The sequence below is a fragment of the Eriocheir sinensis genome, chromosome 21, assembly GCF_024679095.1.
Source record: "Eriocheir sinensis breed Jianghai 21 chromosome 21, ASM2467909v1, whole genome shotgun sequence".
Lineage (NCBI taxonomy): Eukaryota > Metazoa > Arthropoda > Malacostraca > Decapoda > Varunidae > Eriocheir > Eriocheir sinensis.
Window position 1 is genome coordinate 13,276,540 of NC_066529.1, and position 17,271 is coordinate 13,293,810.

The 17,271-nt window shown below is 42.7% G+C and overlaps 1 protein-coding gene and 1 long non-coding RNA gene across 2 annotated transcripts in view; one reads left to right on the forward strand and one right to left on the reverse strand.

Moving 5' to 3' along the window:
* Nucleotides 1–17,271, reverse strand: part of LOC127001713 (uncharacterized) — an 81,900-nt gene that overhangs the window by 63,247 nt on the left and 1,382 nt on the right. The gene's annotated exons all lie outside the window — the stretch shown is intronic.
* Nucleotides 1–17,271, forward strand: part of LOC127001712 (uncharacterized) — a 101,036-nt gene that overhangs the window by 32,743 nt on the left and 51,022 nt on the right. Inside the window, exon 2 of the mRNA XM_050866810.1 lies at nt 15,127–15,221. Within this exon, the coding sequence (XP_050722767.1) occupies nt 15,127–15,221 (95 nt within the window). The remainder of the gene's footprint in view (nt 1–15,126; nt 15,222–17,271) is intronic.

Here is a 17,271-nt window from a genome sequence, read left to right on the forward strand (position 1 = left end):
TCTCTCTCTCTCTCTCTCTCTCTCTCTCTCTCTCTCTCTCTCAAATATGTTGAGGTAACCTTATTTTCGTTTCGCCAACATTTTTCCCTTCCCCGCAATGTTCCTTTTTTCCCCAACTTTTTTTTATTATCTCTTCTTCTGTTTCTTCACTTTATATTCTTTGAAATTTCTTCTATTGACTTGGGTATCTTCGCTTCGCTTCGCTGTGTGTGTGTGTGTGTGTGTGTGTGTGTGTGTGTGTTGGGGCGGGCCGGGGGAGGGGGAAGCTCTCCATCCTTGGGTCTTCAAACCTCAACAAATATCGTTTATATGTTTTTTTCCCTGACAACGATAACAACAACAAATATTGTCTACCTTTAAAAAAAACTTTCCTAACAACAACAACAAATATCATCTATGTAATATTTTTTTATAACAACAAATATCGTCTATAATTATTTTTCTTTCTTCGCCCTTTCTTTGTATTTCACTTTATTGCCTTTTATTTTTGTGATTTCTTCTCCTTGTAAGGCTTGACTGCCGAATATTGAAAGCAGTCTTGCTTTTCGATTCATTAGACTTTATTCGTTTCGGTCCTGGATCAAGAGTGTCTTTCTTAACCTCTCTTTCTCTCTCTCTCTCTCTCTCTCTCTCTCTCTCTCTCTCTCTCTCTCTCTCTCTCTCTCTCTCTCTCTCTCCTGATTGCTCTCTGTCGGAATCCAATTTTCCCTCCAATTTTCTTTCACCTGAGAGAATATTATCAAAGATCAAGAATTTACCAAATGCTCAATTTTTCAACGGTTTCCCCTGAAATTCACTCCCGCGTCTCGTTTTCTTTTTCGACTTTAAAGAAAACGTTTTAATGGTCTACTACACCCCACATTATTTATATGCACGGACCGCTAAAAGGAGGACGAACGACACTATTTTAACTGGAAAGAAGCGACGTGGAGGGAGAGTTACGCTTCTCTTTCATAATGTTCTTGGCTCCTGAAGAGATACTGTTGACGTGTGTGAGTTACCTGTTTATTTGTAGCTTTTCCTGTTTGTCATGTTCTCTCAGCCACTCTTCCGTGTTTTATGCGTGGTTCGGCATTTTTAAAAGCACTCCGCTGTTTTTCCTTTTCTTGTTTTATACCTTCCACCACGGTAAAAATCTAGTATTATATATTTTCTTGTATATTTACAGCACAATTTCTAATATGAAAGACTTTGTTTAATACCTTTTGCCACAGTGAAGTCTAGCACTATGTTTTTTGTGTGGAATTTCAGTGTATCCAGGATCTTATTTTTACGGGTATCTGTTAAAGCCATACACATATACATTTTCCCACACTGTCGTAATTCTAAAACATGGTGAAGAATGGTACGTGTCGGAAGCGCTTCTCCTCGCAGTTTGTCGAGTTTGCCAAGCACTGCATTATATCGCGGCAAAAGGGCGAGGACACGAGATGTATCGGTGTACCCACGCGTGTTCCTGGAGATAGATGGAGGAGATAAGGTCGAGAAGAGGAAGGAAAGGGAAGGAAAGGGGCAGGGCGGGTAGAGATGGAAAGGAAAGGGAAAGGAAGGGAAGGAAAGGGAAGGGATGGGAGGGGAAGGGAAGGGAGGGGAAGGAATGAGAAGGGAAGGGAAGGAATGGGAAGGGAAAGGACGGGATGGGAAGGAATGGGGAGGGAAGTGAAGGAAAGGAAAGGGAAAGGAAGAAATGGGACGGGGCGGGAAGTGATTCGAAGGACAGGATAGGGAAGCGAAGGGATGAAAAAGGAAGGGATAGGGAGGGATGGGTAGGGAAGGAAAGGGTAGAGTAGGGTAGAGAAGGGAAGGGGAAGGTATAAGATTAAAGGAAAGGTAAAGGAAGAGAAAGGAGAGGATAGGAGAGGGAAGGGAAGGGAGAGGATGGGAAGGAGAGGGAAAGGAAAGGAACAAGAGGAAAGGGAGGGAATGGAAAGGAATGGAAAGGAAGTACGCAAAAGAAGGCAGAGACGCGAAATGATGGGAGGAAACGTATTAGGAAGAGAAAGAAAATGAACAAAAAGTGCAAGAAACGTAAAGGAAGGTTAAACGATAATGGGATGGGAAAGGAGAGGATTTTAAAGGAAACGATACGAAAGGAAAAGGATGGGAAGGAGAAGAAAGAAAAGGAATGGAATGGAAGGGAAAGGAAGGAGATGGTTAGGGAAGGGAAAAGAAGCGAAGGGAAAGGGAGGAGAAGAAAAGGGGAGGAAAAGGAAGAAAAAGAAAAGGAATGGAATGGAAGGGAAAGGAAGGAGATGGTTAGGGAAGGGAAAAGAAGCGAAGGGGAAAAAAAAGAGAGAATGGAATGGAAGGGAAGGGAAAAGAAGGAGAAGGAAGAGAAGCTAGGAAAAGAGAAAAGTACAGAACGGAACAAAAGAGGAAGGGAAAAGAAGGGAAGGGAAAAGAAAAGGAGAGAATGGAATGAAAAGGAAGGGAAAAGAAGGCAAGGGAAAAGAAAAGGAGAGAATGGAATGGAAGGAAAAGAAGGGAAGGGAAAAGAAAAGGAGAGAATGGAATGGAAGGGAAGGGAAAAGAAAAGGAGAGAATGGAACGAAAGGGAAGGGAAAAGAAGGGAAGGGAAAAGAAAAGGAGAGAATGGAATGGAAGGGAAGGGAAAAGAAGGAGGAGGAAGAGCAACTAGGAAAAGAGAAAGGTATATACAGAACGGAACGGAACAGAAGGGGAAGGCAAAAGCAGCAACGGGATGGGGAGAGAGAGACAGGCAGTGGCTTCTTGCGCATACCACGATTTTTTCACTTTCGCCGCTCATGAGGACAAATTTCAGCCCATAAATAACAATGAAGCATCAATTTCTTTTACATGGCAACAGAAAACGGAGCACTGCTTGGAGGGGGGGCTAATATATTTCATCATTAGTTGCATGTCCTGCGCTGCCATCGCTCTTACGGGGCCAGAAAAAGAGATGGAGAGCATAATAGATTGTTTTCTTTTTTTTGTGGGTATGTTGACGTATTTCACCACTAATTTATGCTTTCGAGAGAGAGAGAGAGAGAGAGTTCCCTAATGTCCCGCTAAGTGCTTGAAGTGAAATATTTCCAACTGTTCTTTACCTCCTTCGTATACTTCAGTGTCAGGCTGTCTCTCTCTCTCTCTCTCTCTCTCTCTCTCTCTCTCTCTCTCTCTCTCTCGTCCTTCACATTCTTCACTTTCTGTCGTTGTATTGAGAAAAGTCTTTATCGTGTGCCGTTTCTTTCTCACGCTTCTCAATTCAATTTCGTTTCTCTTCCTTTCCCTTTCTTTTCCTTCCCTTCCCTTTCCTTTCCTTCCTTTTTCTTCTCTTTCCTTCCTTTTTCTTTTCTTCCCTTCCCTTCCCTTTACTTCCCTTCCCTCCCCTCTTCTTTCCTTCTCTTCCCTTTCTTTTTCTTTCCTTTCCTTCCCATTCTTTCCTTTCCTTTCTTTTTCTTCTCTTCCCTTCCTTTTTTCTTTTCGCCCCTTCCCTTCCCTTTATTTCTCTTCCCTCCCCTCTTCTTTTCTTTTCTTTCCTTCCCTTCCCTTCCCTTCCCTTTCTTTTTCTTTCCTTTCCTTCCCATCCCTCCCTTTCCTTCCTTTTCTTTCCTTTCCTTTCTTTTTCTTCTCTTCCCTTCCTTTTTTCTTTTCGCCCCTTCCCTTCCCTTTATTTCTCTTCCCTCCCCTCTTCTTTTCATTTCTTTCCTTCCCTTCCCTTCCCTTCCCTTTCTTTTTCTTTCCTTTCCTTCCCATCCCTCCCTTTCCTTCCTTTCTTCTCTTCCTTCCTTTTCTTTTTCTCCTTCCTTCCTTTGTTCTCTTCCCTCCCTCTTCTTCCTTCCTTCCTTCCTTCCTTCTTCCTTCCTTTCTTTTCCTTTCCTTTCCTTTCCTTGCCACCCCCTCCCTGTCCTTCCTTTTTCTTTTCTCCCCTTCCCTTCCCTTTATTTCTCTTCCCTCCCCTCTTCTTTCCTTCCTTTCCTTCCTTTTCTCTCCCTTTTCAATTCAATTTCGTTTCTCTTCCCTTCCCTTCCCTTCCCTTTCCTTCCCTTCCCTTTCTTTTCCTTTCCTTTCCTTGCCATCCCTTCCCTTTCCTTCCTTTTTCTTCTCTTCCCTTCCTTTTTCTTTTCTCCCCTTCCCTTCCTTTTATTTATCTTCCCTCCCCTCTTCTTCCCTTCCCTTCCCTTTTCTTCCCGACCCTTCACTTCTCCTTCCTTCCCTAAACTTCCCTTCCCTTTTTTCCCCTTAGCTTTCCTTCCCCTCCCTTCCCTTTTCTTATTTTCCCTTCTCTTTTCTTCACTTTCCCTCCCTTCCCTTCCTTTCCCTTTCCTCTTCATAACTTCCTTTCCCTTCCCTTCCCTTCACTTATCTTCCCTTCCCTTATCTTTCTTTCCCTTCCCTTATCTTCCTTTCCCTTCCCTTCTTTGCCCTGCTCTTCCATTCCTTTTTTTTCCTTCACTGATTGATTTTAATATTTCATCATCACTCTTTTTCTCCTCTTCCAGTAACTCTCTTCATGGACACTAATGATGTTACCCGCAATTATCTACATTTTTGGGGGTTTCATAATTATTCAGTCTCATTTCTAGGAAGGCAATTTTTTTTTTCTTCCCTTGTTCCATTATCTCACATTTCTCTTTTTCTGTTTTTATATCCGGCTTTTCTTTCTTCATACCTTTCCAATTTACAAAAAAAAAAACATTCACGGCACTCAGGTTATTTTCTTTCCTATATGCTTTTTTTTTTTTTAAGTCCGTATGTAGTTCAATGTGATAACCTTTTTCCTCTACGCCATCACTCACTATCAGGCGCACTAATCACTTTCTCTCCCTCCATTTCACACTGTATTTTATCTTTTTCCAGTGTCGTATTCATCATCCATTTTTCTTCTCGTATACGCTTTTGCATTTCCAGTTTTCCTGTACAGTTTTTATTTCACAGCTTTCATCCCTCTTCTTAGTTTTCTGTACATATGCATTACACATACATATTTTTTTTCACACACTCACAATTTACACCATTCAACGCTCTTCTGTTCTTGTGTAATTGTTTTCGGCTGACAATTGTTTTTCTTTGTCTGTCACTCATTTGTATATCGATGGGGACAAACGTTATAGTAGGAAAAACAGAAAATTAGAAAGCGGAGAAATACAATATAAAGAAATCATTGATAACCAAACAGAAGTAAAAAAAAAGCAAGGAGACTGTGTAAAAAAATGACATGTTGCGAAAGGATACGGGATTACATTTGAAAGATGAAAGAAACGGATTTTGTAAAGGTAAAGAGAGGTGTGCCAATGAGGGAAGGAGCGAAGGTAGTGTGTTAAATTCAGTGAAGAAAGGAATAGAAACCGAAGTAATAATTAAATGCTGAAGGCTGATGTTCGAGGAGGATATGTAAAAAAAATGGAGGCCTGTAGAATGAAGGAAAAAGGGGAAGGAAATAATATAGGGCCAATGCGATGGAGATGAGCACTGAGGTCACGCGCAGCTATATGTGACCTCGTTTTCATTATATTTATCCTATCTTTCGCCTGTCTGCGCACCTGCCTCTCTTTACGCTTAACCCCTTGACTGCGGATTTCGAAGACCTCACCAAGCTACAGGAATGGAACAAAAAAATGCAAAGTCATGAACCTTGGGAGGGGATATCCAGCATACCAATACCACATGAGGAACACTCCACTATCCACCACAGAGGCAAAGAAAGTCCTGGGAGTGTATGTTACCAGGCTACCAGAGAAAACCAAATCCGTGCCAATCGCAGCGGACGGATTAACAATTTTTCAGGGATTAGTGCTGTTGCTTTTTTTCGTTCTCTAAGTACTTCTCTTCCCTTATATATCATTCCGTATTCAAAGTTCTTTCCTCCAACGACTTTCCACCTTTCTTTGTTCTCTAAGTACTTCTCTTCCCTTATATATCATTCCGTATTCAAAGTTCTTTCCTCCATCGACTTTCCACCTTTCCTTGTTCTCTAAGTACTTCTCTTCCCTTATATATCATTCCGTATTCAGAGTTCTTTCCTCCAACGACTTTCCACCTTTCTTTGTTCTCTAAGTACTTCTCTGCACTTATATATCATTCCGTATTCAGAGTTCTTTCCTCCAACGACTTTCCACCTTTCTTTGTTCTCTAAGTACTTCTCTGCACTTATATATCATTCCGTATTCAAAGTTCTTTCCTTCATCGACTTTCCACCTTTCCTTGTTCTCTAAGTACTTCTCTTCCCTTATATATCATTCCGTATTCAAAGTTCTTTCCTCCAACGACTTTCCACCTTTCTTTGTTCTCTAAGTACTTCTCTTCCCTTATATATCATTCCGTATTCAGAGTTCTTTCCTCCATCGACTTTCCACCTTTCCTTGTCTCTGTTTACCTTGTACACACTCCAAGTCATTCATCTCTCACATGTATTTATTTTTCATTAGGGTATTGCTTTTTTCCTTCTTGTTCCTCATTCATAATTCCGTACTATATTATTTTCTTCCCCTTTTTCCTTCATTCTACGGACCTCCATTTTCTTTACATGTTCTCCAGTTCTTATGCACATCTTCGAAAATTAGCCTCCAGCATTTAATTATTACTTCGGCTTCTATTCCTTCTTCACTTAATTTAACACACTACCTTCGCTCCCTCCCTCCTTGGCACACCTCTCTAGATTTACAAAATCCGTTTCTTTCATCTTTCAAATGTAATCCCGTATCCTTTAGCAACATGTCATTTTTTACAGTCTCCTTGCTTTTTTTTGTCTTCTGTTTGGTTATTAATTATTTCTTTATATTGTAGTTCTCCGTTTTTAGTTTTCTGTTTTCCCTACTATAGCGTTTACCCCCTAAATTTACCTTTATATTTAATACTATAACTCACATAATTCAAAGTAATTCACCTTCAGATATCTACCTTTGCCCTTTCACTAAAACGTTCTCTCCTATATTTTTCTTATTCCTTTATCTTTTTAACGTCCGTCATATACATATCATCAAACTACACTCGCTCTTCTGTCTCCTAGGCATCCGCCACATAGAACAAAGTAATTCACCTTCAGATATCTACCTTTGCCCTTTCACTAAAACTTTCTCTTCTATACATATTTTCTCTACTGCAATATCTTAATAACGTCACTTTAGTTGCAGTTTATCATACTATACTCGGTCTTCCGTCTCCTACTCACCTGTAACCCAAATTAATTCACTTTCTCATATCTACAATTTGCCCTTTCATTAAAACTCTCTCCTATACATGTTTTCCTCACTGCAGTATCCTCTTTTATGTCCTTGATTAACAGTTCATCATGCTACACTCGCTCTTCCATCTCCTACCTGCCTGTTAACTCTCTCTCTCTCACTTGCGTTCCCGTCCAGGTGTGTGAGCGGCAACAGCTGTACGGGAAGGGTGAGAAGATGAACTTGTGCCGTAGCTTCGTTATTCAAGACAAGTGACTGACAAGTGCTGCTCTTACTCCTCCTTCCCGCCGTCCCTGAAGCCATACTTTGGGGGAAACTTATTGCACACAGAGATGGAAGCTCCTAGGCGTGTATCTATCTGTCTGTCTGTCCGTCTGTCTGTCTGTCTGTCTTTCATATTTGGGTCTGTATCGCTGTTAGTTGTGGTCTTTGTCTGTCTGTCTGTCTGTCTGTCTATCTTTGTCTGTTTATCTTTCATTTTTGGGTCTGTATCGCTGTTAGTTGTGGTCTTTGTCTGTCTGTCTGTCTGTCTGTCTATCTTTGTCTGTTTATCTTTCATATATGGGTCTGTATCGCTGTTAGTTGTGGTCTTTCTGTCTGTTTGCCTGTTCGTCTGTCTTATTACACACAGACAAGGTAGCTCTGAGGCGTGTTTCTATGTGTGTGTGTCTGTCTGCTTGTCTGTATTTATTTGTCTGTCTGTCTATTTGGGCATATATCACATTTAGCTGTTGGGTTTGACTGCGTATTTTCCTTCTTTGTCTGATTATCTTTGTCTGTTTGTGCCGGCCTGTCTGTGTCTGTTTGTCTGTCAATATTTATCTGCCTGTCTTAAATTCCATGGATCTGTAACGCTTTTAGTTGCTGTCTGTCTGCCTGTTTGTCTGTCCGTCCGTATGTCTCTTCCCTTCCTTTTTCTTTTCTCCCCTTCCCTTCTTTATTTCTCTCCCCTCCCCTTTCCTTTCCTTCCCTTCTCTGTCTCCCTTTGTTTCTCTCTCTTTAAGCTGCAACACACTCTCTCTCCTTTCTGTGTTTCCGCTTCTTGCCTTTCGTTCCCTCTCTCCTCGTTCTTCTATCTTTATTAATCTGTCTGTGTCTCGCTATCATCGTCCTTTGTCCGTCATTCCTCGCCATTCTGTTTTAGCTTTATTTGCTCTCCTTCTCACATCGCTTTCCTCTTATTCCTGTTCGTTTATCCTCATTAATTATCTCTGTTTTCATCATTATTGTCTTCCCGTCTCCTCCATTAAACTTGCCGCATGAATAATAACTCGCTTTGTCATGTGGTGTTTATTTATTTTTTGTCTTACGTCTTCTCTAGTTTCAGTCTGTCGCCTCGAGGTGTGAGTTCCTATTGCTTTACGCGACAGTTTCCCTCCCTTTCTCTCTTTAATGAATCTATTATTATCTGTCAAAAGCTTCTCTTCCCTTCCTCCCTTCCTTTCTTTCTTCACTTTTCTGTCGTTCAATCATCTATTAGAATCCAGGACACTTAACTTCCTCATCCTCGTGTCCTTTGTTGATTATAAAGATTGGTTCGCGATGTTACAGTTCCAAGCATTTATTTCGTGTGAGTTATTTTTTGTATTGAATTTCGTTTGAAGGTAAATGCAATCTTCCTCCGTATTGTTGTTATTGCGTCCATTATCATCTTTTTCCGACCATATTTTTTTCTCAAAGTTAAGATCGTTAGTGCTCTCGTGCATGCTTCAAGATTAGGTTATCTCTCTGTTTCTAAGTTACCTCCGCCCCCTCTCCGCTCTCTCTCTCTCTCTCTCTCTCTCTCTCTCTCTCTCTCTCTCTCTCTCTCTCTCTCTCTCTCTCTCTCTCTCTCTCTCTCTCTCTCTCTCTCTCTCTCTCTCTCTCTCTCTCTCTCTCTCTCTCTCTCTCTCTCTCTCTCTCTCTCTCTCTCTCTCTCTCTCTCTCTCTCTCTCTCTCTCTCTCTCTCTCTCTCTCTCTCTTTTACACATCCCAGCGAACATAGCTCATCATTTATATAACATACGTATCAACTTGTGTCTATTTTTATTCTTTAATTAGCTCCGTTTCCTGGAACAATTAGATCTCTCTCTCTCTCTCTCTCTCTCTCTCTCTCTCTCTCTCTCTCTCTCTCTCTCTCTCTCTCTCTCTCTCTCTCTCTCTCTCTCTCTCTCTCTCTCTCTCTCTCTCTCTCTCTCTCTCTCTCTCTCTCTCTCTCTCTCTCTCTCTCTCTCTCTCTCTCTCTCTCTCTCTCTCTGTATATATACATATACATATACATATACATATACTGTTCTCTGTGGGTCGCGATCGCTATATCTTTCATCGCCTGTTGGATTCACTTCGTTATTTTTCACATATAAGTACCGTAGATCTTTGAAGTTTCCTAATAAATCCACGTGGCTTCTTTCATTCATCCATCATTCACAAGTATCCATGTCATCCCGTCACTTCATCACTCACCTCTTCCCTCACGTTAGCTTTCCTTTCCCTGAACACTTCATTTATCTTCATGTATCTGCCTCCAACTCTTTCATCCTCGCTCTCTCTCACTCATTCATCATCTTTATTCATTGTTCCGTCACGTAATATTTCATGAATTGTATCATACTACATCTTCCCTCTTTTATCGTTGCCTTCTTTAATTAATCCTTCACACTCATACTTATTCGCAGCTCCACACGATCCATCCTCGTTCTTTACCTGTCTCTCAAATACACGCACTCACATACCCGCACGCACACATCTGTCTTTCTTTCCTGCGCGCGTATCCGGGTAAAACGAAAGCAGTGTGTTGAGCGAGGAAGCAAACCTTAGCATTAGCTCTGTAACTTAAGGAGCCAACTGACAAACTCGCACTCCTGCTTCTTGTCGCTGCTGAAGACTTACTTAGCTCCAAATTCACCGGCGCACACACACACACACACACACACACACACACACACACACACACACGCACACGCACACACACACACACACACACACACACACACACACACACACACACACACACACACACAGCAAGGAGAAAGATAGGCCTATACCAGTAGCGTTTCCAGTTCTCCGTTTTCTTGTATTTTGATCTTTTTATCTGCTGAGTCAGTCTTTGTTTGCCTGCCTGCCTGTCTGTCTGTCTGTCTGTCTGTCTGTCTGCAAGTAATATGTGTGTAGCTTTTCGCTCCCTCTCCACGTCCTTCTAGATTTATTTCATTTTATTTTTGGTGATTTGTCTGTTAAGAAGAATGTTTGAGAATTGTTGCTTCTCTCTGCCTTCCTCTTTACCGACTTAACCGACTTGGATTAATTTTACTTCTGTCTTCGACCACCTATTTTTTTTTTTTTTTTGGCTTTTGTATTTGCTTGTCTGCATCTGTGCTTCCCTCGGTAAAGGTTGTATATGTGTGTCTGTGTGAATGTGTGTGAATGTGTGTGTGTGTGTGTGTGTGTATGTGTGTGTGTGTGTGTCCCAGAACTAGCTACAGCTACAATATGTATTTGAAGACAAAGGGTAAATTATGATCACTGTGGCATGAGATCATATGGTTAATTGCTCTCTCTCTCTCTCTCTCTCTCTCTCTCTCTCTCTCTCTCGTCCCCGGCTACGATTAAAGATTCCTCTTCATCAGCTAAAGCGATTCACTCACTCACTCGAGAACCAATACGCCAAAGACCGTCCTGCGATCCTTCCTTCAGAGTGTATTTGCTCGACAGCTCCTCTTAGCTCCCGATGTTCTCAGTCTCGGCAGCGTTGAGCGAAGGGATCGTATATATATGGAAATGTGGGCGTTATTTCATGCTATTTTTCGTTTCTCAGGCTTCCTCTGACACGAAATGAAATCCGCTTCGGTTTGAGAGCGTTTAAGTCACGTCCGTATGGCTTCTGATGTTAATTCGTGTGATGAACGTCGGGTGGGATGGTGAAGGATCAGATGGAGAAATGGGGTCAGAGGTGGTGGTGGTGGTGGTGGTGGAGCAAAGAGGATACCAAAGGGAGGATAATTAAGTAACCAGTGAGTGTGTGTGTGTGTGTGTGTGTGTGTGTGTGTGTGTGTGTGTGTGTGTGTGTGTGTGTGTGTGTGTGTGTGTGTGTGTGTGTGTGTTTACATTGCGGCCTATTGCGCCGGTAGGCTTCTTCCCGGTGGATCCTGATGGTCGGTCCAAGGGTTCTTTCCGGTGGGTCCTGATGGTCGGCCCAGGCCGTTCTGGCGCAGGCGAGTGTTTATAGTGGCGCCATCTTGCATCTTGTGTGTGTGTGTGTGTGTGTGTGTGTGTGTGTGATTTGATCTTTAAGACGTCAGAGATAGCATTGGTAAACCGTAGAAGGGAAGACATTAATAATATAATCTCTCTCTCTCTCTCTCTCTCTCTCTCTCTCTCTCTCTCTCTCTCTCTCTCTCTCTCTCTCTCTCTCTCTCTCTCTCTCTCTCTCTCTCTCTCTCTCTCTCAGGTGATGTCATATTATCCACCGAATCTAGTTTAGTTTATGATAGAGAAACGGAGAACCAACGTACCATTATCAGACTGGACACAAGGACCAACTGCTGACTTCTCAAATTAGCTGCTATTATCCCTTCTCTGATGATGATACTGATGATGATGATGGTGAGGGTGGTGATTACTGTCATTCGTCGCTCTAAGGGCCACATTCTTAAACATTTCGTTACCCAAGCACATATATTTGACAAGTCTTTGGTAGGATGTGTGAGAATTTCTAGGGGTAGTTTTATGACCCTGGTGGTAGTCTGACAGAGCTTAAGTATCATGAATGCCAAACAAAACGCATGAGAACTTGATTAACCTTCTTTTCGATGTTTGGAAATAGATTATGAAAAGGGTAGAAGCGTCTGAGAATGCCGACTTAAATGTATGCCAAGCTTTGTATTTCCGTGGCAGCAGATCTTAGGGCTGGTTCCTCAGTCCAACACAGAGTCATTGTTAGCGCCAAACCAAACTATATGCTCCACAATGATCTATTTCTACTCAATACCAGATACGAAAGATATTTCCTGTGTGGTTTCCTAAAATTTCCTTCTTCTTATTTCAACGCCAAACTATATGCTCCACAATGATCTGCTATTTCTACTCATTACCAGATACTAAAGAGATTTCCTGTGTGGTTTCCTAAAATTTCCTCCTTTTTATTTCAACGCCAAACACTATAGAAGGAATTTTCGTATTTTTATGGGTTTGGTTGGGAAGCTTACGAACTTGCTGCACTGGACTGTAAAACTGGCCCTTATTATTATCATTTATATAACCACAACTGCACCTGAGAGAGAGAGAGAGAGAGAGTGGGTGTGTATCCCGCAACACCTTAAATACGTAGGTGTTGCGCTAATTAATACATCCCCCGGCCCCCCCCCCCCCCTCCTACCAGGAACTTCATCCCGGGACCTGATCTAATCTTCTCTCCCTTCCTCCTCCTCCTTCTCCTCCTCTTCCGCATCTTTCTCCTTCTCCACAACTTTCTCCTTCTCCTCCTCCGCATCTTCTTCCTCCGCATATTTTTTCTCCTTCTACGCCTCCGCATCTCCTCCTTCTCCTCTTCTTCCTCCTCCTCCTCCCCATTTTCCCCTCAACTAACACCTCCATCCACTTGTATCTTTATAATTTTTCTTCCTTCTCTTTTTGCTCTTTTCCTCCTACTTCTCCTCCTCTTTCTCCTCTTGGCACTCCCCCTTCTCCTAATCCTTCTCTTCCTCCTACTCCTGCCGTTGTTTTGCTGGAAGCTCTCCTCTCCCTATTTTGATCCAATTTAGGGTGAGGCCTATAGCTTTATTTTTCCATCATCCAGCATTCTCAAGACAGGTCCCCTTCATTTTAGCCTGCTTCCTTCCCTTCCCTCCCTTCCCTCTCTCTCCCTTCCTCCCTCAGTTCCCCTCACCTCAGTATGCCTCTTCCCCTTCCCTCCCTTCCCTCTCTCTCCCTTCTTCCCCCAGGTCCCCTTCACCTCAGTCTGTCTCCTTCCCCTCCCTTCCTTCAGTCTCTCCTCCCTCTTCCCTCATTTCTCCCTCACTTATTTCCCTTCCTTTCCACTGTTCCCCCACCCTTCCCTCCGTTCCCCTAACCTCAGTCAGCCTCCTTCCCTTCCCTTTTCTCCCCTTCCTTCCCCCTTTTACCCCAGTTTTCCTTCACCTCAGCCTGGCTCTTCCCCTTCCCTTCCTTCAATCTCTTCCCCCTCTTCCCCCACTTCCCCTTCACCTCACCCTGCCTCCTTCCCTTCCCTTCCCTCCCTCTCCTCCCCCATCACTGATTTGACACCCACCTAGACTTACACATATCCTTTTCCCACCATCTTTCAGTAAACTCTATACTACCTTGCATCCTACCTGTATACCATCTGTTTATCACTCTCTCCTCATGTACCTGTCACCATTCCCCTTCCTCTCATTCTCATTTCTTCCCTATTCTTCCCCTCACCCACACACCACTGTCCTCGTCACCAGCCTAGGCCTACACATTCCCTTTCCATTCCACCCTTTGGCAAACCCGATATCCTGCACCATACCTGTTTATCACCTTTCCCTCATCTACCTGTCACCGTCTTCCTTCCCCTTATTCTCAATCTTTCCCTATTTTCACCTCACCCACACATCACTGCCCTGTCACCACCCTAGGCCTACACATCCCCTTTCCCCACCACCATATAACCAGTGCGTTACGTTTTGACCACCTTCCCCTCATCTTCCTGTCAGCTTTCCCCTTCACCTTCCTCTCATTCTCTCTCAACACCCTCCGCACGCGTCATCTAAGCCCAAATTCATATTTATGTACATAATCATAGGAAATATGGCTTTCTGATGTACAACGTCACGAACACGAACACACACACACACACACACACACACACACACACACACACACACACACACACACACACACAAACACACACACACTATTATACCCGCTTTTGTTTTTATTTCTATTTCCTTCCGAATTTTGCATTAAAAGGATAAAGGATCGATACGTGCTTGTCAGAGACGGCAGAATAAACACATTATATTTCTGATATTTCTGACATTTTCGCTCTCTCTCTCTCTCTCTCTCTCTCTCTCTCTCTCTCTCTCTCTCTCTCTCTCTCTCTCTCTCTCTCTCTCTCTCTCTCTCTCTCTCTCTCTCTCTCTCTCTCTCTCTCTCTCTACCATTATTAATTTTTTTTCTTCACAATCACCTTTCTCCTTCATATCATACATTATATTCTCCCTTTTCTATCCACTTCTCCGATTCCTCTTCCTGTTTGCCCAATCTGCCTACTTCTCTGTTAGCTATTATTTTCTTTCTACTTCTCCTTCAATGCCCATTCCTATCTTAACCTTTTGTTCTCTTTTACTAAGCTTTCAAATCATAACTCCTCTTTGTTTCTTCTACAGTTATTCTTATTTTTTCTATCTCTCCAATTTCCCTTCCTATCTCTGCCTTTCGTTCCCTCTTCCTACGTTTTCAAATCTTTACTCCTCTTTGTTTCTTCTTATCCTTCTACTTTTCCTCCAGTTCCTATTCCTGTTTTGGTCTTTTGTTTCCTATTCCTGTTTTGGTCTTTTGTTTCCTATTCCTGTTTTGGTCTTTTGTTTCCTATTCCTGGTTTACTCTTTTGTTTCCTATTCCTGTTTTGGTCTTTTGTTTCCTATTCCTGTTTTGGTCTTTTGTTTCCTATTCCTGTTTTGGTCTTTTGTTTCCTATTCCTGTTTTGGTCTTTTGTTTCCTATTCCTGTTTTGGTCTTTTGTTTCCTATTCCTGTTTTGGTCTTTTGTTTCCTATTCCTGTTTTAGCATTTCGTTCCCTCTTCCTAAGCTTTCAAATATTTACTCCTCTGTTTCTTCTTATCCTTCTACTTTTCCTCCAGTTCCAATTCCTGTTTCAACCTTCTGTTTCCTCTTCCTAAGCTTTCAAATATTTACCCCTCTGTTTCTTTTTATCCGTCTGCTTCTCCTCCAGTCTCCGATCCTGTCTTAGCCTTTTTTTTGTTTTGTTTTCGATTCTTACCTCTTTGTTTCTTTCGCAGGATATGGGCGGCGTGAGGCTGTGGGGAAGTCTTTGCCTCTGTGCGCTGCTTTGTCTCCCCATCACCACCGCCCTAATGACTAATCCTACGCACAGGTAAGTTCTCCCAGTACTTGCCAGGTGTATCATTTTTATAGTACATTTGTTAGACGCCAATGTAAACGAAATTCTTAAGATAAATATCGAGAAGGTGGTGATTGAAAGGCAAAGAGGGAGTGGGATAAGGCTAAGGGATAGGGGAGGGGGCGAGAAAGAAAAAAAATAAGTGGGATGGAGGCCTTAAAAAAAAGGGAAAATAAGAGATGTACGAAGGGAAGGAGAAGGATGGAGGCATGATAAGAGAAAAATAGGATTAAAAAAAGATCTGAGAAAACAAGGAATAATGGAAACAAAACAAGGCAGAAAGGGAGCGACAGAAAATGAGAAATGAAGACAAAAAAAAAAAAAGGAGGGAGGAGGAGAGGGGAAAGAAATGGATGTTCGGGAGGACGACAAGAAAGAGGATGTAAAAATGTTGAAAAGAATGGAAGGGAAAAACAAGTAAAAACACTGAAGGGCAAACGCGAAAGGCTAAAAAAGAAAAACAAAAAAAGAAAGAGGTAAAAAGTGATATACAAATTCCTGAGCAAGCCACCACCACCACCACCACCATCACCACCACCACCAAAACTATAACTACCACCACTACCACCACAACCACAACTACCACCTCCACCACACCCAGGGACCCTAACATGCCAGGTTCATTTTCTCAGACACTTTCGGCTTTCACTAACTATTTCCAATGGCCGATATGGAGATGAATCGGGTTCTCGTCTGTTCTTCTTCCCGCTCATAGTGCAGAAGCTCCGTAAACTACCACTAGGCTTATAAAACTACCCAAGGGAATAGCCACAACCCCTACGGAAGCCTTGGATGTGTGGGCCCCGAAATGTGTCAGATACGGCCCAGGGCGATTCGTTCTAGCGTTCTCCCAGCAACACGAGGCACGTAGCGGTGGTTGTCGCCTGGCCATGCACGCACCCACACACTCACACACGCACGCATATACATGGGCCAGCGAACGAGGGCGAAGTTTGAATTGGGTGACTGCTAGTTGACTCTCACGTTGTTAGGAGCCAGGGAATACACACACACACACACACACACACACACACACACACACACACACACTCACACACACACACACACACACACACAAATACTTCTTTTAAACGAGAATAGCAGTACATGATGGAAACTATACTCAGACATTTTCTATTCTTCTCATTAACTTGAAGTCCAACGATAATTTCCCCTCACACTGGCCTTGCTTCCCTTTCTCTCCCTCCTCTCAGCTTTGTTCCTCGCCCACATTACCCGACTCTATAAACTCTATTAGCAAATGAATTCCAGATAATTTCCCATCACCTCATCAGCATACCTCCCCTCCTTTCTCCATCTTCATCATGACGTTAATAAGCTGTAGAGATGAAAAAACACACACACACACACACACACACACACACACACACACACACACACACACACACACACAGACACGCACAAAACCGTATCCTGAATTCCCAAGATCATTTCCTCTCCTCTCACCTCTCCTCTCCTCCCCTTACCAAACCCAGACACAAAAACGCTTTCACAATACTGTTAATTAATCTCCAGCTGACCTGATTCCTTTTCTCTGTCTGTGGCGGAGACGATGAAAATGTGGTGAGGTCAAGAAATAATTAGAAACCTCTCTCTCTCTCTCTCTCTCTCTCTCTCTCTCTCTCTCTCTCTCTCTCTCTCTCTCTCTCTCTCTCTCTCTCTCTCTCTCTCTCTCTCTCTCTCTCTCTCTCTCTCTCTCTCTCTCTCTCGATAGATATATATATATATATATAGAGAGAGAGAGAGAGAGAGCACAATATTTCTTCGGTTGTCTAAGAGATAACTTCAATTTATCAGTAAAAAGAGAGGCTGGAATGGATGGCGGCCTTGAGGGAGTGAGGGAGGAAAGGAAGGAAGGAAGGAAGGAAGGAAGGAAGGTCAAGGGGGAGGAACAAACCAAGAACGGGAGGAAGAAGGAAGGAAGGAACAATGGAAGGAAGAAAGGTCAGAGGGGAGGAATAAACCAAGAACTGGAGAAAGAAAGAAGGAAGAAAGGAAGGAA